Genomic DNA, 22,939 nt, shown 5'->3' with positions numbered 1-22,939 from the left:
TCAGAAAACGAAGATCATGGCATCCGGTCCCATCACTTCATGGAAAATAGATGGAGAAACAGTGGCTGACTTTATTTTTCTGGGCTCCAAAATCACTGTAGATGGTGATTGCAGCCATGAAATTAAAAGACGCTTACTCCTTGGAAGGAAAGCTATGACCAAGCTAGACAGCATATTCAAAAGCAGAGACGTTACTTTGTCAACAAAGGTCAGTCTAGTCAAGGCTATGGTTTTTCCAGTGGTCATGTGTGGATTTGAGAGTTGAGTTGGGAAAGCTGAGCGCAGAAGAATTGATGCTTTTGAACTGTGGTGTTGGAGAAGCTTCTTGAGAGTCCCTTGAACTGCAAGGAGATCCAGCCAGTCCATCCTGAAGGAATCAGTCCTGAATATTCATTGGAAGGACTGATGCTGAAGCTGAAACTCCAATACTTTGGCCACCTGATGCGAAGAGCTGACTTGTTTGAAAAGACCCTGATGCTGGGAAAGATTAAGGGCAGGAGGAGAAGGGGACAAGAGAGGACGAGATGGTTGGATGGCATCACCAACTCAATGGTCATGGGTTTGGGTGGACTCTGGGAGTTGGTGATGGACATGGAGTCCTGGCGTGCTGTGGTTCATGGGGTTGCAAAGAGTCGGACATGACTGAGAAACTGAACTGAATTGAATTAAGTTGGTCATAACTTTCCTTTCAAGGAGCAAGCATCTTTTAATTTCATGGCTGCAGTCACCATTTGCAATGATTTTGGAGCCCCCTAAAATAAAGCTAGCCACTGTTTCCACTGTTTCCCCATCTATTTTCCATGACGTGATGGGACCGGATGCCACGATCTTAGTTTTCTGAATGTTGAGCTTTAAGCCAACTTTTTCACTCTCTTCTTTCACTTTCATCAAGAGGCTCTTTAGTTCTTCTTCACTTTCTGCCATAAGGGTGGTGTCATCTGCATATCTGAGGTCCTAGAATCAACCATTTCTCCAAGAAGCCCTGATACTTTTTATTGGAGATCAGTATTAGAAATGAAGATATAGGCACCAGGAGTGCTTGTAGCAACTAGCTGCTAGAGTGTCCTTGTTTCAAGGCCCGCTCCACTATCACAGCTAGGAAATACATGTAGGTTTACTAAACTGAATACCTACATACGGCTATAAATATTTCTATATATATATCCATATGAGATCTACAATAAACTCAACATGAGTTTATTTGACGTTTTAACTTGAATCCATTGTCACATGGATCATTCTAGCATTGTTGTTGTTGCTGCTGTTCAGTCACTAAGCTGTGTCTGACCCTGCGACCCCATGAACTGCAGCATGCCAGGCTTCCCTGTCCTTAACTAACTCCAGGAGTTTGTTCAAACTCATGTCCATTGTGTCAGTGATGCCAGCCAATCATCTCATCCTCTGTTACCCGCTTCTCCTCCTGCCTTCAATCTTTCCCCGAATCAAGGTATTTTCCAATGAGTCGGCTCTTGAATCACTTTTAACAATAATGCCATATTTGGTATATGGTGCTAGGAAGTGCCAAACTGCTTACAAACACTACCTCACTTAATCCTCAAAACAATGTTATGTAAATACTACTGCCCACCTAAAACAGACGAAGTCACAGAGGTACTAAAAGATGAAGTATCTCATCTAAGTGAGAGGTAAAGTCAGTGCAAGAGCCTGCTTTGCAATTACACCCACTGTGTGATAGCTAATCACCAGGTCTACATTCACCTAAAATGAAAAACTTCAGTTCTGAGTGATTTAAGATACAGATGTAATCCCTAGGTCTCACCAACTATTGTTCTGCTCAAACCTTACCTCTTCAATGCTTCCCCACCCCCTGCCCCAGGGTCCTTTCCCCATCTGTCATGCTGACTGAAGACAAGTTGCCAAGTTACGACCTGACCTGACAGCTCGAGAAAAGGGGTGCTGGGAGCGATGGCAGGGATCAGCTCCATCTGACCCCATGACTTTTCAACCTCTGGCTCACCCCTGCTGTGTATGATCTTGGGTTTTGGTGACTTGGTAGTAATTAACTCTGAACAAGCAGCTCTGCTTTCATGCAGTTAAAAAAAGAACAGTATTCTTTTTCCTTGTTAATTAAATCATCTACAAGGAAGATAAATGTGCAGCCCACACTTGTATCTTCTAAAATATCAAAGGCCTGATTAGTAAGGCTTATGTTCAACCTCAGGCTTTTTCTCTAGATTCCTGGAAGTAACAGGGACGTGAAGAAAGGCAACTCTAAAGGACTTGTTACTTGGACATTCCTTCATTCATTCACTCTGGGTGAGCTAGAAAGAGGCAACCTGGATCAAACACAAAATATTCCTCGGAGTTTTGCCCAAATCAAAATTAGAATTAGGAACATCAGCAGTGAGCAGACAGGAAGAAAGAGAATCCCACAGACCCCTCTAGTCCCTGCGTTCTGTTTGCAGAATTTTTCCTGACAGTTGGTGGTTTTATTTGCCAGAACCACAACAAAGAGGGTCCTTGAGCTTCCTGGAGAGTGTTTCCTCAGACCTGCACCTCTCCGAGACCTCACAAAGGTGTCATTGTTGCTGGCTCGCTGGGCGCCCAGCACCTGAGCCAGATCAAAGGCATTTTCCGATGCCAGCATGACCACAGTCTCGCCCTCACCACATAACATTAAAGCTGATGATTAATCCCCTTGGCCCAGGAGGTCCCTTCCCACTCCCAAGTACAAAGCGGGGTGGGGGTGGGGACTTTATTTCCAGCACAACACGACCATAATAAACCGGCATTTTATGGCCCTCATTCATTGTAACCAACTGCAGCTGCCCATCAAACTTGTTGAAGTCCCAACAGATGCTTCATGTGAGCCTTTTATATCACTAGGGAAGTGTAATAAGAATCCCCACCATTTCTGAGTGTCTATTATGCATGGGGGATGTATGTATATAACTCATGTTATCCAGCAACCCTTTAAGATGGGCATCCTCGCCCCCAGTGTGATGGATCAAGAATCTGTGGCTCACAGAATTTTAGTAGCTCACCTCAGGTCATGGGGTCAAAACGTGCATGAGCAGATGTCCAAACCTACACCTGTCTGACTCTGAAGCCCAAGCTCATTCCACTCCAGTACTGGCCCTTTAAAATTGTACACAGCACAGGAAGGCACCGAAGGGATGCACTTGGAAGGTTGGACCTGCGTTCTCAGCTCCAGCTTAATAGTTTTGTGACCTTGGGAAAATGTCTGGTCTTTCTTAGGCTTTAGTTGCTTAATTTGTAAAATAGATGGTATACAACTAGCCAGCACTGTTTTCATGAAGACACCAGGAAATTAAGACATGGGGATGTCACAGACTCATGTTCGAACAGATTTGCTGTTGCTCACAAATCCAAACTGAGTTGGGTAAAAGTATTCAATACTTAGACTTTATAGGAGAAACCAAGTTAGATGTGTCCCTGTGAAAATGGGAGATGATTTAAACAGGCTTAAAACAGTGTTCAGTGATGACAAGCTAGAGAGTGTAGACTCACAGAGCGGGAGATGAGGGCTGAGTGTCCTGGTGGGCACCTCCTGCCCTCCTGCTCACGGCAGCCTTAGGCCTCCACAGATTTCTCCCTTCAGCAACAGCCAAGCCTTACAATAGGGCTGCTGAGGGGAAGACAGAGGCCAGGACTTTTCAAGAAGTTCCATTCAAAAGTGTGTCCACAGAAACAAGCAGAAGGAAATTTTTTTTGAGGAGGTTTAAGAAGTCCAGTGTACTGTCCTCTTAGGAAGTTGTCGCTAAGCCTGGACCCTTCCTAGGCAGGCACTGTATCCTTTCTGCCCAATACACCAGTGCTAGCGATGGGGAACTAGCCCTGGCAAAGTGCTTACTCTCTGTGACGCACACCTCAATTCATCCTCACCGCACTATGAGACATGTACTATAACTCTCACATCTCACAGATGAGGAATTTGGGGTCCAGAGAGGTTAAATGCTGTCTAAGGGCCCATTGTTAGGAAGTGGAGGAACTGGGACTGCAAACCAGTCAGGTGGCTCCATCATCTCTATGAAATGTGTGAGAACCCCTGACACCATGTCTGGTGCATACTAGATGCTCAGCATCTCAAGTTCAATCAGAATCTACACTGAGGGGCCTTGTACCAGAGTACCTGTTATTATTCTATCTCACCAATGGGAAGACTCATATCATGCCTATGTCCCCAGGGTTTAGCACAAGCGCAAAGGATCAGTGGATAAGTAAATGTATCGATATTTACTCAACCAAAGTATTACATGGTGTAACAGGCTCATTGGTCCCAACAGTAACTAAACACAGTTTCTCAAGGCCCATGAGTCCCTCTACTGTGGTAGGGTGTCTGCTCTGGACTGTATCCCAGATACCCCTCTAACCCTTACTCCTGTCCCCAGGCCTTCCTCCTCCTCCCCCATGCTCCCCTCTATTTTACTCATCTGGGAAAAATCCAAGGATCGTCCATCTAACTTTAACAGAGTAATGACTTTTAAATAAAAATATGGTAGAAATGGGTACTTATCGAAATGGAATGCTTTCAGACTCAGGCATTTAAAGAAGATATAAATTTTAGGGCAGGCACTAAATTTTAACTGTAATCTTGGAGAAAGCCTTTCCACTAATTCATGGAGAAAAATTAACAGAGTGAAAATTGCTTATCAGTGTGCTTTTGAAGTCATGATATGCAGTCTAATTCTATACATCACCAGACCGCTCCCAGGGAGATGGATTTATATTGACTGATAGAAAGCCTGGCCGCCAAGGAAAACAGACACCTCTGTGCAGAGAAGACTTGGCTACCCATTAGGGACAGATTGTCTGGGAGTGAGGCATTGCCATCTCTGGATCTGATTTCACTCCCTGCTCCTTAGCTCTCTGGCCCGGGTGATGTCAAAGGTAGGTTCATGCCTTTTTACACTTTTTACAAATCTGATCCCTGTAAAAAGGTCTGGCAAATCAAAGCAAAGCTATTGGAAGGAGCGCTGTGCTTTCTGCTCGACATGGCACAGGGGACAGAAAGGGAAGTTGCTGAGGGGGCCCAGGGGCCAGCAGCTCAGATCTCCTCCCTGGCTGGGCTGTCCATCCCAGAGTGTGGTGGCCCCGCCCTCACCCACTCGGCAGACTCACACCCATGTGACAAGAAGATGTTCCACAGATGACAGCCAGCCGTGACGTCACTGGCTGTCCCTCACAGGCAAGGCCGTGCCCCTTCACATCTGCTCCAATCACTCCTGTGAGAAAACAAAACGGAATCCTCTTAAAAAAGAAAGCAAGCAAGCTAGAACACACCCAAGACACTCTTTTATTTATTTATTTTTTAACACCAAACAACGCTGAGAAGGCATTCCATGTGTAGGCCAGTCTCGACTAGAAACCAAAAGAGCAGATCAGCCTGCCAGGGGAACTAAGAGGCTGGTTCTATTTTTGCCTTTCTCTGGTCAGTGTATGGCTTCCAGGTGGCGCTAGTGGTTAAGAACCTGCCCGTCAAAGCAGGAGATGTAACAGATCTGGGTTGGGTTTGATCTCTGGGTGGGGAAGATCCCCTGGAGGAGGGCATGGCGAACCACTCCAGTATTCTTGTCTGAAGAATCACATGGACAGAGGAGCCTGGAGGGCTATGATCCACAGGGTTGCAAAGAGTCGGACATGAACTGAAGTGACTTAGCACACACCTAGCACACACAGTGTATGGTCTCAAACACTGGAATAATAGCAACTTCAACTAGAATAATAGAAGCACCGGTCACCCAGTGAGTTTTGGTCCCAAACTACCAGGCACTGTGCTGAGTAGCTACAAGTATAGTCTCATTTTACATGAAGCCTGTCAAGTTGATTCTATTAACACCACACATCAGTGAGAGAGGGAAGGCCTACATATGGGTGAAGTGACCTGTCCAAGATCACACTGCTAGTAAGAAACAGGGCTGAAGGGAACCTAGCTTAACCCATCACATTTCAATCTCAGAGAAGGCAATAGAGTCATTTGATGATGGGATCTTCTCAGCATCTCTGGGTCACCATTCTTAGTACTGCTCTTTCCAGAACTCTCAGTATAAAGGGTCAAGTGACTGACAGTAAGTTTCTGTTGAAAGAACGCCAGGTGGCATAGAGCTTCCCATAAATGGTGTAAGCTCAGGCTGCTCCTCCACATGGACTGTGCTCCTTGATACTGGGCAGGTGAAGCTACAAATGCAAGGGGGCAGTTAGACTGTTTAGAGCCTTGAGTCATCCATCATTCATTCAATGAGCACCTTCAACACATTATACAACATACTGGGTTTTATAGGTGGGAGATGCAAACACGGAAACATTCCCAGTGAGGAGCCAGGCAGGAGGTGGAGAGCGTCAGGACAGCACAGCGGCCGGGATACGGGAGAGGACAGCTCCTTCCTGCCTCGTGGACTCCAGGCCATGCTGCCCCACTCTCCATCTCTAATCCTCAGTGCTCTTTCTCACCTCTAGACCTCTGCATCCACTCCGCCCCCTGCCTGAAATGCCATTCCCCAACCTCTCTGCCAGGTGAACTCCAATTCCTTCCTAACTTAAATGTTATTTCCTCGGAAGGCTTCTCTGCTCCTCCAGGAAAGATGCGGCTCCCTGATCATGGTTCTCACACCTTCTTGGATGTCCCTAACACACAAGACACTGGTAATTTACAGAATTACTGTACCCTATCTGTCTCTCTTGCAATCATAAAAGCTGCTGGAAGCTAGCACTGCCTTGTACACATGCTTAGACCCCCAGCACCTACCACAGGGGCTAGTACACAGTAGGAAGTGAAAGTACCTATGCTGGGGGTGTGATGATAAGATGACAGCTCTTGTCCTAGGGCTGCTCACAGTCCTGTGGGAGGGAGGGAAGGAGAAGCCTAGATGGAGCATTTAAATGCAGGGATGAGACGGGACAAGAAGAACTGCAGGTGTCTTAAAAAACTAAAAACAGAACTATAATATGATCCAACAAATCCCACTCCAGGGCATATATCCATAGAGAAGTACAATCTGAATGGATACAAGGCCTCTGATGTTCACTGCAGCACTGTTTACAACAGCCAAGACATGGAAGTCACCTAAATGTCCATCAAGAATGAATGGATAAGGAAGATATGGTGTATTTGTGTATACAATGGAATACTCCTCAGTCACAAAAAGAAGGAAATAATGCCATTTGCAGCAACGTGGATGGACCTAGATATAAATCAGAGAAAGACAAATAACATATAATATCACTTATGTATGGAATCTAAAAAACACACATATTCAACTTATTTACAAAATAGAAGTAGAACCACGGATGTAATCACATGATTACCAGGGGAAAAGCAGGGATGGAGGAGGACAAACTGGGAGAATGGGATTGATATGTTATTCAGTCACTCAGTCATGTCAGACTCTTTGCGACGCCATGGACTACAGCACACCAGGCTTCCCAGTCCTTTACCATCTCCTGGAGCTCTCTCAAACTCACGTACATTGAGTCAGTGATGCCATCCAACCATGTCATCCTCTGCCGTCCCTTTCTTCTCCTACCTTCTATCTTTCCCAGCATCAGGGTCTTTTCCAGTGAGTCAGTTCCTTGTAACTGGTGATCAAACTATCAGAGCTTCAGTTTTAGTATCAGTCCTTCCAATAAATATTCAGGGTTGATTTCCTTTAGGATGGACTGGTTTAATCTCCTTGAGGTCCAAGGGACTCTCAAGAGTCTTCTCCAACACCATAGTTCAAAAGCATCAATTCTTCGGGGCTCAGCTTTCTTTATAGTCTAACTCTTATATCCCTACATGACTACTGGTCCCATCACTTCATGGAAAATAGATGGGGAAACAATGGAAACAGTGACAGACCTTATTTTCTTGGGCTCCAAAATCACTGCAGATGGTGACTACAGCCATGAAATTAAAAGACATTTACTTCTTGGAAGAAAAGCTATGACAAACCTAGACAGCCTATTAGAAAGCCGAGATATTACTTTGCTGGTAAAGGTCCAACTAGTCAAAGCTATGGTTTTTCCAGTAGTCATGTATGCATGTGAGAGTTGGATCATAAAGCAAGCTGAGCGCTGAAGAATTGATGCTTTTGAAATGTGGTGTTGGACAAGATACTTGAGAGTTCCTTGGATTGCGAGATCAAACCAGTCAATCCTAAAGGAAATCAGTCCTGAACATTCATTGGAAGGACTGATGCTAAAGTTGAAGCCCTAATACTTTGGCCACCTGATACAAAGAACTGACTCCTTAGAAAATATCTTGATGCTGGGAAAGATTAAAAGCAGCAGGAGAAGGGGACAACAGGGGATGAGATTATTTGAATGCATCACTGACTATGATGGACATGAGTTTAAGCAAACTCTGGGAGTTGGTAATGGACAGGGAAACCTGCTGTGCTGCAGTCCATGGGGTCGTAAACAGTCGGACACAACTGAGTGACTGAACTGAACTGAACTGACTACAGAGACCTACTCTATAGCACAGAGAACCCTAATTGATAATCTGTAATGACCCCTATGGAAAAGCATCTAAAAAGAGTGGCTATATGTGTAATTCATTCACTTCACTGCACAGTGGAAACTAACACAACAATGTAACTCAGCTATACTCTACAAAATTTTAAGAACATGATCAAAGAAGAAGAAAGAGGAGGAGAAAAAGGAGGAGAAATGGGAGAGAGAGAACTAGAAGAAAGGCAGATGAGAACTGCACAGCAGCTTAGCTCACCTTCAGGGATTCAGGGGATTTTCAAAGAGGGGGTCTATGCTGAGTTCTGCAGGAGTCAGGCCTGTGAAAGTGTGAAAGTGCATCCTCAAGCCACAGATCCTTAGCTACCGAAGGCTGTGGCTGCTCAACAGCAGGCTTTTCCAGAAAGCAGGATCTAGTGGGCCACGATGTGATCTCTTACATGCCAACAACTTCCTAGGTTTTTTTCTAAAGCTTTTTCCAAATTCTACTTTCTTGGGCACAGCAACTTGGGAACCTCAGTTATTGTGCAGAGGCCCAGTGGTGGAGGAAGTAAGCCTCTTTGTAACTCTCTGTGTTGGTTATCACAGCCTGTTTTGTGTTATCACAAGAATTAGATCCCAGCAACCAGGTGATTGAAGTCTGGGACTAAGGCTGGAAGAGTTCTGGGCCTAAGGGCTTTCACTAAGTCCTGAGCATCATGTGGCTGCCCCTGTGACCCGTGTTTCCCAGACACTAGGCCACCCAATCAGGGCCCTGCCAGGAGATCTGAAGGCTTGAGGCACTGGAGAACCAGAGTGCGTCTCCCCCATTCTCCCCGTGTCAAGGGGCTGCTATTTCATGAGTTCAGCTGTGCCAGCAGGGCCGAGACTCCCACTAGGCCCATGCTGACCACTCTATGCCTCTGGTTACACCACCTCCTCCTTGTCCCTCCAGCAAGGGGTGGCAACGGCTTCCATTTTGCTGTTTCCCTGACTTGCTTTGCAGGGAATATAACCCTTTACAGCTCCTTCATAATCTAAGTCACCATTTTTATGTATTAAATTTCCTGTTTTTTTGTGTATACTTAGAGTGCTTTCACTTTTCACTTTCATGCATTGGAGAAGGAAATGGTAACCCACTCCAGTGTTCTTGCCTGGAGAATCCCAGGGACCGGGGAGCCTGGTAGGCTGCCGTCTATGGGGTCGCACAGAGTCGGACATGACTGAAGCAACTTAGAAGAAGAGTGCTTTACATTTTTTCTGGGAAATCCTGGGTGATAAATTTCCCCAACCAGGGCACAAAGACTTTTGACAGAAAGAAACCCTAGATAGGAGAACATTTTATTTGAGTTATATACGTAGTCTCTCTGTCTGTGAAAGTGTTAGTCACTCAGTTGTGTCCAACTCTTTGTGACCCCATGGATCGTAGCCTGCCAGGCTCCTCTGTCCATGGAATTCTCCAGGCCAGAATACTGGAGTGGGTAGCTATTCCCTTCTCCAGGGGATCTTCCTGACCCAGGGATTGAACCTGGTCTCTTGCATTGGCAGGCAGATTCTTTACCATCTGAACCACCAGGGAAGTCCCCTCTCTCTGTACATGTCTCATTTTATTCTTACCGCCACTGAGTGTGACGGGTGTTATTAAAATCCTCATTTTTACAAAGGAAGAAACTGAAGCTTAGAAATGAGAACTGAACCAAGGTCACACAGCTCACCAGAAGCAGGGCAGGGAATCCCATCTAGGTAGCTTGATTTCGAACTGCTGGGTCTTAGGTTTTTCTCCGAAATAAAAATCAGATAACCAGGTAGTCAATGTTTACTCATCTGTATATCTCAAAATACTGGGGCCTTACAATATTGATCCTGAGATCCTTGCTGGAAAAGGGGTTGGCCATTGGTGGTCCATCGTGTTATAAGCACGTTCAAGGAATTCCTGCTGATGACTGCTTTTATTGGTCCCATACATATAAAGCTTGGGCAAAGTTTATCTTACAGGCTACCTCAATCCTGAAAGGGAGTTATGCAAGCAAGAAAAGAAATTTGTGGAAAATATGTCCTTGTTTCCTCCCTGATTAGCAGATTCACTGTTGATATTACTAGGCTTAGAATCTGAGAATGAGTGTATTACAATGAAAAAAAGAATGAATCTCCACAATGTTCTTCATAGCAGCCACACCGATTTGCAGGGTGGAGATAGAAACCTAGGCATAGAAAACAGATGTGTAGACTCTGGGGCGGGGTCAGGGTGGGAATGGGATGAATTAGGGGGCTGGGACTGACTTACATGCATTGCTGTATGGAATGGATGACTAATGAGGAACTGCTGTGTGGTGCAGGGAGCTCTGTTCAGTGCGCTGTGCTGACCCGGATGGGAGGGAAATCCAAAGGGGATGGGATATATGCATACATATGGCTGATTCACCTTGCTTGTGCAGCGGGAAGTTAGCACAACACTGTGGAGTAACTAAACTCCAATAAAAATTAAAAAATAGAAAATGATTTAAAAGCAGCTGTTACATATTAGAAAAAAAGAAAGAATGGGATTTGGAGACAGTAAGGTCTGCTATAACATGAAGAAAATGACAATATCACATGGTAGCTCTGATATAGAGGTAATGCTTAAAAATAAAACTTGGATTAATGGGCACTGTGTCACCACCATCTCTATCCAGCACCATCGTCAGTATCCTCTGAACTCTTCTCAAGAGACAGCTGTATTCTTCCTACGTTTTTAGAAAACTGATCAGATGGCTAGGATAGGCTGGATACTGCATTAAAATCTTTCAATATTGTCTCACAATCTTCACATTTGTGAAATATATTCTTTCTTCCCTTCAACACATACAGAAGCAGCAAAGTGATTTGCCCAAGGTCACAGAGGTATAAGACCAGTGCCAGGATGCGGCACCTTGAACTTATTTGGTCTGACCCTAAAACCCATGTCCTTTCTGGAATCCCTCACTTTGTAATGTGATAATCATCTTATACAAAGGAAACATATTTGTAAGTGTCAGTTCACCAGGGACCATTTACTCAGAGCCATGGGTTTCGAGTTTGAAAATCTGAGTTTGAGCCCCAGTTCTGCCATGAACCACCCGAAAGTCTAAACTATTCCCACACATCCACTAGGAGAGAAGTTGATCACAAATGGAGGTTCTTTTTCAGCCATTTTCAGGGCATAACATACATGATTCTTTGAAAACAGTGATTCTTTGAAAAAGTGTCACTGGCTGGAAACAGGAGGATTGAAAGAAATCCCTCCCAAGAAGGTATATTCTCAAGTCCCAAGGGAACTTAGAAAACCTCAGGCCAGGCTGGCACAGCACCAGAGAGGCAAGTATTGCCTGGTTTCCCCTCCAGAGAGGTTCTGAGCACTCTGCCTAACAGATCCAATCCAAGGGCTGATGCTGCTGAGACCACGTGAGTCTCAGCCCTGCCACCCCTCATTTTGTCTTTGGCCACATAGAGCTTGGAGGGGCCGACCAGAGAAAAGAGGTCCAAGGTCCAGGAAGCAACAGGGGGGAGGAGGAGCCTTCTCTTTTCTGCATAAACACATTTCACAACCCATAGAGGGATCATGAGCCTCATGTGTACATCAGGAAACAATTCCTAAGACGGGGTTTTGACAAGCACAGCCCTCTGCACTGCTGGGGCCCTTCACATGACTATGCAAGTGTCAGTGAATTCAGCATTCCTCAGAAAGTTTAAAGGGCAAAATTAGCAGCTGAAGAAATAGGCACCAAAACACTTGCGAGATTCAACTGGGTTTTCCTTGAACCTTGCACAATGTTCAGCTGATGGTAGTTGCTTAACAACATTTTTTTGTTGTTGAATGAAAAACAAATAGCTTACCGAGTCAATGAATCAATTCAGGGCCTTTTGTTTAATGACTCTTCCCCTTTAGTTCGTATCAAGAAATGTTTTAAAAACACAGAATTAAAAAGGGAAAATTAAAACTCCATGAACAACTCTTATTTTCCCTTATGTGCTCTTTCCCTCCCTCTGCCCCATCCACCAAACATCCATCCTTCCATCCAAACACTTATTGAATATCTACTCTATTTCTGTCAAAGAAAAAAGAGACTTTGCAAATGTTATGATTAACAGTGGGTTGGTTATCCTGTAATTTATCAAGCCACAACGGCTTTGAAAACTTTAAAGGGCTGTATAGAAGAAAAACATCCCAAGCTCTAGCATTTGTGCTATAATTATCTCATACTTTATAGCTATATAAAGTACTTTATAGTTTGCAAAGCATCCTTAAACACTGTACCCTTCATGAAGCTTTTTTAAAAAATCCTGTAATATGTTATTTTGAGATCACAGTTGAAGAAACAATTTAAGAGAGGTAAAGTAACTTACTCAAGTTTATTTAGCTACTTAGAGGCAGAAGCAGGACTCAATTAGGAGCTTTAACTCTCCTAGTCTGAAGATTTTTTTCCTATGTTTGAAAAATAAAAAGGTCTGTTTTAGATGGATTTACATCTTGAAAATGATGCTCTTAAAATAACAACCCAGATACCTTTCTGAAGGAAGAAAGGATGAGAAGGAATTTGAACATTACCAACGACTGCATGAACTTGAGACTCTTGAATTGGCCATGTGGAGGAATAAACTGACTGATAAATTTCATCAAATGAGCTGTTTGACTAAGCCAGCCAAGGGGTTTAGAGGTTCTTCAGGAAGAAGATCTTTGAAGACCATCAGCTTCGTGTAACCACAGATTTTTCAATAATTGTAAGCTTCCAGAATTTTTTCTGCAGAGGACCAGACACTAGTTTCCACACAAGAAGATACTGAATTCTGTTCTTTTTATGAATATTCATTCATTTTATATAGAAAATAATAGATGGGTTTGGCACTAGAGTGCTTAAAAACCTGGACTTGTTCATCAGGGGCCCTTGGTTAAGTGTCTCATCTCCTTTATGCATCAGTTTCTACATCTGTACAATTTGAATAATTGTATCCTCCTCATCAGATAGTTGTAAGGATTAGATGTGTTAATATGTGTAAAGTGCTTACACCAGTTCTGTCTGGAGATCATTCTAAGATGACAGAAATGTTCTGTATCTGCATTTTCTAATACAGCAGTTGCCAGACACAGATGGCAACTGAGCCCTCAGAATGTGGCTAGTGCAACTGAGGAACGGAATTTTCCATTTTGATTAATTTCAGTAGCACATGTGGCTAGTGGCTGCTGTATTAGTTAGAGTGTGCTGAGGACTACATGAATGCTTGCTGTTTTTATTATCGTTGCTATTATTGTTGTCTTCAGACTTAGCCTTGAATCCCATTGACATGTTCTTAGGCAAATGCCTTGATCTCTAGAACCTCAACTTCCAAATCTAAAGATTCTGGATAACAATGTTTACCTTCCAAAATTGCTGTGGGAGGGGATTAAGTGAGATGTAGGTGGACTCTACTAGTACTCAACAAATGGGACCGTCAGGTGTGCCTGGCACAAATGTAGAGATTTCCTACTTTTTCCTGAATGCTCCTTGCTCAGCCAAGCCACTGAACATTTCCTCATGCTCTTCCTTCTCCAAGGAATGTTCTTCCCCTAGTACACTCCATTCCCCAACAATCTACCAGAGGAACATGGGCTCCAGGGAGCAGACCCAGCTCTTTCATCAGCAGCTTTTCCAGACTGTGCCTTCCCCCATCCCCCTGAACACTGCAGTCAGGGAGAACTGGTCAAGCTTCTTGTATCTGTAATGTACCTGTTTGCACAGCTGCCTCCCTCTACCAGACTGTGAGCAGACTGAGGCCAGGGAAGGCTCACTAATTTTGGCTGTTGTTTGATAAATGAATGATGGCAAGTTGCACAAGATATATATAATACTAGTGAAACACATGATGTTTTTTACATAAAGGTAGCAGATTTAATCATGGGCAGATATGCTGTATCTTAAATATGACTGACAGTGAAAGATAAAGAGTTTTGAAGGACAATTTATAAGTGATGGTGAAAATCTTACTGGAGCTTCACAACTCACCTTGTTTTGAACTGTCAAAATCACTGGTAAAGATAAAGGTCCTAAGACCCTCTGATTATTGAAACATTGAAATGTGCCTCAGACCTCACAAGTATTATTGTACTAAATTCTTAAAATGATCTCGAGAGGTACCTGTTATCACACCGTTTTACTAATTCAGAAAATGAGACCAAAAGTTATTCAAGGAACTTTTCCAATGTCCTTCAGAGTCAGAGTGGGGAAAACAACACACAGATCCACCCAGTGCTAAATCTCATGGAGCTACAGAAACTAGTTCCTTTCTTTCCAACCACTTGTAAGAATTTCAAATATTCACAGACAGCAGAGCTGAACTCAGATCTCTTTCAGGATTTACTGTCATAATCCACCACAGCAAGCCCAAAGGGTTCATCTCAAGCCTAACAAAGGAAGGGGAGTGAAACAGCTGAGAAGATTTCTGTGATCCTGGTGTTTGATGAAGCATCACTTTGGCTTTGAAAGAAATGCCACTTTAAAGGCATCCAGTCTAAATCCTAAAGTAGGTGTTTCTTTTTAAAAAAAAAAAAATCCTAGGTGAAAATTCTACAAAGAAATTTTGCACACCTTGACACTGCCACCATCTCTGTTCCCCTCAGCCCACGCCCCCATCCACAGAACTGGAAAGATAACAGGAAAGGTATTTGGCTAAATGAGATGTGAACAAACTTTACAAGATATCTGCACTATTTCGGCCATAATGGTGAAGAACAAGTGCTCTAGAATCAGACTGCCTGACTTCAAGTCTACAGGTTGGTCAAGTCACGTAACCTTTTGGGCCTCGGTTCCCTCGCCTATGAAATTGGAATGACAACAGAATGTAGCTCCAAGCGCTACTGTGAAGATGAAGTGAGCAGACTGGTACCAGGATCACTGTTTGCTCCATATAGCTCTGCCACCGTTGTTACTATTGACCAATCTCAGTCTTCGGTGTTAAAGCAGGGCTTGGCACGGCGGTTCAGGCATTCCCTCTCAGCATGCTGCATGCTCTGCCAGAGGGATCTGGGCTTACATAGAATGACTAGCACATTTGTTTTCTGTCCTTGTGTGTCCATCTGGACAACTGATGACAGAATAATTGGGGGCTCAGGGGAATCACAAAAATGAGATACCAGGTAGTAGGAACAATCCAGGCTAACATTTTAAACACTGTTGATAATAAACCAAAAGCTATTTATATTCCTAAAATCCACAATAACATATAGGACCACTCATCCTACAGTACAGCTTGGTGATGGCGAACATCGATTCTAAATGTCACACTTGTCCAAGACTTGCACCCATCAGATGCCAATACAAGAGCTTTGGGAAGGTCAGAGAACAAAGAAGAGGTCCTCAGATAACTGTATCTGGGTCTCACTCCTCTATTCTCCCTTCTACCCAGAAAGATCAAATCTCAAAGGTAGGCTATAATATGTAATAGCTTGGAAATCTGAGACTCAGAGAACACTGGCAAAATCCACAGTAGAGACTAAGCAAAAGCTTGATTTCAGCAATTCCTTTCTTTGTAACTGCAACACAGCCTCTAGATTACTTGGACATTCTCAACTGTGACATCATAAAGAACAATTTTTCACTCACGGGCATTAGACATGGAAAAGGGTCAAGTTGAAATCCAATCCAAATAGCCAAGTTAAGTCACAAAAATCACTTACCATCTAAGTAAAAGAAATAAAATTACGAGAACTGGTCCAAGTATCACAAATGTGTCTTCTGGAATAAGGCCTTACATAGACCTAAAACTGTGACTCTAAATCACACAGTTGCCTTCTGATGTTTTATAAGTTAGTTAATTTGACAGCTATTTATTGATTCCCAGTTATATGCCAGGCACTATGAAGAGCAAGAATGCTAAAGATGAAAATTGTTTCCTTTTGTACTACTGGGTCCTGGTCTAGGAGGGAGGAAAGGAACACAGGCAGACACAAGAAAATAAGGAACAGCCAGTGACTCAGATCTGAACCTGTCTAATCAAAGTATGGAGCCAGGACCCCTGATCTAGTCTGAATGGTCAGGAAGGACCTCCTGAAGGAGGGGGAGCAGAAGTCTCCTCAGTCAGCAGGGGGAGAGAATAGGAAAGGAAAAGCATTTCCAGTAGCCTAGGGATAGACAGATAAGACAAAGGAGAGAGAAAGAGATGATGTGAACTACTGACCTACAGAACCTGAAGAAGATGCAACCCTGTATTCTGAAGAACATGGTTGGATCAGAAGACAATTTATACTGGGTTCCCAGGTCCACCACCTGTGTGCTATGCAGCATAAGCTAGTGCGTAAGCATAAGCATAAGCTAACGCCTCTCTGGGCCTCAGTTTTCTCTCAGGTGGGAGGTGGGAGTAACAGCATCTACTTGGCCACCTGATGCGGAGAGCTGACTCACTGGAGAAGACTCTGATGCTGGGAAAAAGTGAAGGCCGGAGGACAGGGCGACAGAGGATGAGGCATCCTGAACTCAGTGGACATGAGTTTGAACAAACTCCAGGAGACAGTGAAGGACAGGGCAGCCTAGTGTGCTGCAGTTCATGGGGTCACAACTGGACATGATTTAGTGACTGAACAACAACAGCAACAATACCACTGTACACCCAGTGTCCCAGGAAGCACACCCCCATCCCAAGTCCCGAGCAAGTTGTAATGTATGGTCACCCTACACGTAAGGCAAGCAGCCTGTGCCTCGGATATAAAAACTGCTAAATAAATATCAGTGTCCAACTTCTCCCAGGATAGTAATCTTTTCTTGGCCCTAGACAAATGGTCTCATTTATCAAATTCTCTGAAGGTGCTCTGCAGGTGAGAAAGGAAGCAGTCACCTGGACAGTCCCCTGAAAGACACAGAGCAGACTGGTGAGACGATTCAGGACAACACTAAGGGGAGATGGGACTTGCTCAGACAGATTCTTTTGGACACCTGAACCTGGGAAAGAGGCCTGAAATTTCAGAGGAAAATATCATAGTTGGCTCCCCAGTTCTCTCTCCCTAGCCTCTGAGGCCACACTTAGCGCCTCCTCCCTTGGTGTGAGTTTTGGTTCCGTCAAAAAACGTCCAGAGGTTTTGTGGGGTTAGTTGAACATTGACAGATTCTTCAAAGCCTGGAATTCCCTCCCAGTGCCAAACCCAGCCAAGTTTCTATGGGGCTAGGATCTCCCCCAGAGAGTGTTACAGGGCTTCACTACACCTAGACTGCTTGATCTAACCTTGCACCATGCTTCAGACAACAAGGAGACAAAAGAGAAAAATAGATTTTTGAAGCTGGATCCTCTGTTCCTGGTCCCTATTACTGGCTGAGTGGGGGTGGGAGTGTAAGGCGACCCATCACTGGATGAGAGTCAGGCCAGAGAATCTGAGAATTAAGTGCTATGCAGAGCAGCTGGAGAGAGGAAAAACAAAACAAAACCTGAGCGGGATAAAGGGTCCAGGGTTTTAACACAGCGAATGAATGACATGTGGCTCAAATAGTTTCAAAGAGAACAAAGGCTTAGGTAAATAAATAGTGTGGAAGACGAGAGCAAAAATGAATTCTAGAAAATCCCACAAGGAATACACTGGGATTTTTCAAAACCTGCAGATGAAACGACAAGAGATCAACATTTAGCCCTCCCTTTCCACCTACACACCTGCTCCCGACATCCACGTTCTTGGGATAGTTAGCCCTGGCCAGGCTCCCCTCTTCCTTCTCTGGGCCTGCCCTGGGCTCTGGGGGGAAGGAGGATGGTCTGCAAGAGCCCTGGACTTCAGGGAGAAAGAGACCTTTCCAGCTACATGACTTTGAGCAAATGAGCTGAGTTCCTTGAGCCTCTCATACCTCCTCTGTAAAAGTGAAGTGATGATTTCAAAGTAAAAGTGTAAAAGGCAATCTTGTTATGAAAGAAAAGTGCTGTGATCACATCTTAGGCCCTGAATAATATTCTCTCTCTCCTCCACTGGGTAGGATCCAATTTGATAAACGTTTACTGAGCGAGCACAGCTCTCCAAGAGGCAGCATGCTCAGCACTGCAGGGGTAACAGTACCTGAAAAAAACATAATCACTGTCCTCCTAGGGCTCACAATCTCCTGGGAGCCAAGGATGCGGGTACCCGGCAGCCTGATCCTGGGTGCCAAAGGAGCATAGCAAGCGACGAGCAGAAGGAAGGGTCTCACCATGTGTGGGTCCAGACAGGCTTCCCCACTGAGGGCCTGCTTCCTCTTCGACCTGGTGATCAGAGGCCTCCTCTACCTCGGCTGTGGCCACTCACTCCAGGTCTTGCTGCAGCCTACCTGAAAAGCTTTAGGTCTCCTCTACAACACCATCATCGTAAGAGCTAACACCTGTGTAGCATTTACCTGCTCCAGGAACTCTTCTAGGTGCTTTTTGTAAATTATCATAGAAGTGACTCCACACAATTACTCTTATGAGACCCATCTGGGAAACAACCTGTGAGCCAGCAGGGTGAGTAACTGACCAGTGATCACAGAGAGCAGGTGATGTGTGGAATAAGAATCAGGCTGTCTGGCTCTGGAAATCATGCTTTATTCCAACCCTGAGAGTGCAGGAATGGAGCTGTGGGTATTCTTGGACAGGGTTTTTTGGTGCACACAGGTACTTATTTCTGTTGGACATACGCTGTGTGTTCATATTATTTTTTTCATTCTGACTTTGCTCTCACTTCTTCTAAGTTCTTTATTACGAAGGGAAGAATTCTTGAGTGATTTAAAAAAAATAACACCCAGTCCATCACTTCAAAGCACCTCTGGGCAAACCTGGAGTGTGTCCCAGTCAGTGCATCTCTTTGGGCACTTTTTGGAGAGAGAACTCCCAAGGCCATCAGCAGTGTGGACCAGAGGCAGCAACTGAACAGACAGCGTGAAGCAGCTTCCACTTGCCAGGCCTTCCAACCTTGCACTGTCCAGGCACACCTGTTATGCTGTCACTGGACGCTGGCCAGTCCTCGTCATCATCCACAGCCTCCCCCTGTTCTGCCATCTGCCAATCTGCAGCCTAGATTCTGGCAGGTCCACAGGTGTTCTTTTCTTCTTTACTGCATTCTTTTTCTTTGGAGATGTGTGGCTGGAGTTCATTTGGGCTGTTATCATCAAGCGATGCAACCAAACTTTATTAAAAACAAAAATAATCTGACTAGCGACTTGGAATTTTTTAGGATAAAACTTAAACTAGAATAGTAAGAAAAGAAACTTCCATGGAAAAGAAAAAAAAACACCAAACCTGTAAACTAGTAAATTTTGCTTTTACTCTTACCCTGGCACAGGGAGGAACATGCAAAAAATACAAATGATGAAAGGGTTCAAAGTCATTTTCACAATTCACTGAAGTACTGAACCACCGTCAGCTATCAGAACTTAGCTGGGAAGGTTTGGTATCCATTCCTCATTTTTTTTTTCATTTTTAACTTTTGACCTCCTTCATCCATTTCTCCCACTTCTCACCCCCTGCCTCTAGCAACCAACAACCTGTTCTCTGTATTTATGAGCTTGGGATTTGTTTTTTAGACCACATATAAGAGAGATCATACAGTATTTGTCTTTTCCTGTGTTATCCATTTCACTTAACATAATGCCCTTGAGGTCTATCCATGTTGGCACAAATGGCAAGAAGCCATTCTTTTTAATTACTGAATAATAGTCCATTGTCCGGAGAAGGCAATGGCACCTCACTCCAGTACTCTTGCCTGGAAAATCCCATGGATGGAGGAGCTTGGCGGGCTGAAATCCATGGGGTCACTAAGAGTCAGACATGACTTCACTTTCACTTTTCACTTTCATGCATTGGAGAAGGAAATGGCAACCCACTCCAGTGTTCTTGCTTGGAGAATCCCAGGGATGGGGGAGCCTGGTGGGCTGCCGTCCATGGGGTCGCACAGAGTCGGACACGACTGAAGTGACTTAGCAGCAGCAGCAGCAGCAGCAGCAGCAGCAGCAGCAGCAGCAGCAGTCCACTGTCTATAAATTGTATATAAAATCCACCGAAATTTATTTTTAATGTATGGGGTTTCCCTAGTAGCTCAGCTGGTAAAGAATCCGTCTGCAGTGCAGGAGACCCAGGTTCGATTCCTGGGTTGGGAAGATCCCCTGGAGAAGGGATAGACTACCTACTCCAGTATTCTTGGGCTTCCCTGGTGGCTCAGCTGGTAAAGAATCTGCCTGCAATGCAGAAGACCTAGGTTCGATCCCTGGGTTGGGAAGATCCCCTGGACAAGAGAAAGGCTACCCACTCCAGTATTCTGGCCTGGAGAATTCCCTGGGTTGGGAAGATCCCCTGGACAAGGGAAAGGCTACCCACTCCAGTATTCTGGCCTGGAGAATTCCATGAACTATATAGTTCATGGGGTCGTAAAGGGTTGGACACACTTGCATAGTATAAGGCAATGGGCAACATCCAATTTTTCCCACACTGATATCCAATTAACACACCTCGCAGATCTGCAGTACTACCCCTGTAATAAATTAATTGTTTATATATGAGTAAGTCTGTTTCTAGACTCCTTAATCTGTTTTCCTCTGGTTTGTCTACCTGTGCCATAATACCAGCCTTTATTACCTTATAACAAGTTTATATATATATATATATATATATATATATATATATATACTTTATCTGTAAAGTATTAAAATTTCTATATGTGTGTTATTTATGTGCTATGTCATTTATGATGTCAATTGTACATCTTTCTCATAATCTTTATATTTTCCTTGACTTACTGCTCTGGCTAGGACATACACTAAAGTGTGGAATAAAAGTGGTGAGAATGGGGAAGTTCTATTTCACCATTAAGTCTGATGTTTGAATTAAGTGTTTTGTTCTGTGTGCATCCTTAATCAGAATAAAGAAAGTTCCTTTCTGTTCTACATTTGCCAAGATTTTTTTTTTAAGTCATGAATCTGTCTTACATTTTATTTATGAAAGGTCTTTCTTTAAACAGCTATTAAAATAATCCTATCATTTTCTTCCTTTTTCAATATGAAACTGCATGAATAGTTTTTTTTTAAATGTTAAAATGATTTGCCTGAATTCTTTTACCAGATTTGGAAAACTTTTAGAAATTATCTTTTTCAAATATAGCTTCTGTTTTATAATATATCTCCTCTCATTCTAGGCTTCTGATTATATCTCTGCTAGACCCCTTTACCATGCCCATATCTCATACTCTTGTGTATTTTCCAACCTTTTGTATACTATGTTGCAGTATGGATATTTTCCTGACCTACTGTCCAGTTCATTAATTCTTTCTTAGGCTATATTGAATCTGCTGTTAATTTCAGTTACTGCATTTTCAGCTCTAGAATTTCCATTTAGTTCTTTTTAAACTTCCCAGTCCTCTGAATTCTTCATCTTTTCCTATAATTTCTTGAATATAATACTTCCAACATCTCAACCATCTGTGGGTTTGGTTTTTCTCTTGCTTTACGAAAATTCTTATATTTTGCATACCTAAGACTGTTTTGGTGGAGAAACTGTAAATGAAAAATTTTATGTATAAGTTGAACCTCTTATGTTGTCTTCCTCTGGAAAAAATACAGTTTTGCTTCTTCCAGTTAGCTGAAGAGGGAGAGATTTAACTGCATTTAATTAGGTGCTGACTTGATTCAAAGCCGGGCTTCAGTAAAGTTTGTCTTTTCCAGCTTACTCTTATGGTCCCAACTAAAAGTCTAGAGTGTTTACCAGTATCCTTCATCCTTAATGATCCCTGAACTCAAGTTGTTGTCCTTCTGTCCTGGGGAGGTTACCAAATTGGTGCTTAGCTTGCTAGAATCTCAGCTGCAGATTTCAAATCAGCAAATATCTTGTGTAAAGGGTAGAAATATCAAGTCAAATTCTCTGGGCTTCTCATTTGATCATGGCCCCTCAAGTCAAGTGGATACCTCCATTAAATAAAATAAGTTTTAATGAAAGCCCAGCTTAAAATTGAATAAATTATTCTGACTACTTTAAAGTTAACAAGTTATTTATTATATTTTGCCAATTATGAGAGAAACTTCATTTGAAATTCAAAAAGATACTTTCATACAGTTAGTAATAGGAGAAACATAAAGAGCATCCAAAATTTTCAGTAACTTTTGCATAATCAATGAATTTAGGAAAGAAGGAGAAGGAGAAGAAGGAAAGTGGAAGAGGAGAAAGAAGCGGGAGGAGGTGTACAGAGAGGGGGAGGAGGGGGAAAAACTGTCAAATTCCCTGTATTTCTTTCAAGGTCCCCTGCTACAACGCTACTATAGGCTACTCCTTCTCCTTTGCACTTTCCTCTTTCCAAACTTTTGGGAAATATAGAAACGTCTGCTTGGAATAAGTATCTTGTTTAAAACCACCTTCAGTGGCTTAACGATGCCTGAGAAGAGGAGGGGTGCACAGATTTTCAACATGATGCTAAGTACTGCCATTTTCTCCCCACCTATTTGATCCTTATAATCCGTCTTCCAGGAATCTCTTACAGATATTACAGACTTTGGCCAAACCGAAACGCTTACCATTTCTCAGCCCCATTCTAGTGGCTTCATGAATGCTATTCTCTCCATCCAGACTACTTTAT

The 22,939-nt window shown here is 43.5% G+C and overlaps 1 protein-coding gene across 18 annotated transcripts in view; it reads right to left on the bottom strand.

The window, feature by feature from the left end:
- The window catches only part of FGGY (FGGY carbohydrate kinase domain containing), a 625,499-nt gene that overhangs the window by 208,766 nt on the left and 393,794 nt on the right, over positions 1 to 22,939 (bottom strand). For all 18 annotated transcript variants that reach the window (XM_012158173.5, XM_042248740.2, XM_012158100.5 and 15 more), the window contains one exon: positions 5,104 to 5,207. In XM_012158173.5, coding sequence (XP_012013563.3) covers positions 5,104 to 5,207 — 104 coding nt within the window. The remainder of the gene's footprint in view (positions 1 to 5,103; positions 5,208 to 22,939) is intronic.

Source organism: Ovis aries, chromosome 1 (assembly GCF_016772045.2).
Source record: "Ovis aries strain OAR_USU_Benz2616 breed Rambouillet chromosome 1, ARS-UI_Ramb_v3.0, whole genome shotgun sequence".
NCBI lineage: Eukaryota > Metazoa > Chordata > Mammalia > Artiodactyla > Bovidae > Ovis > Ovis aries.
This window is presented reverse-complemented; position numbering and strand designations above follow the sequence as displayed.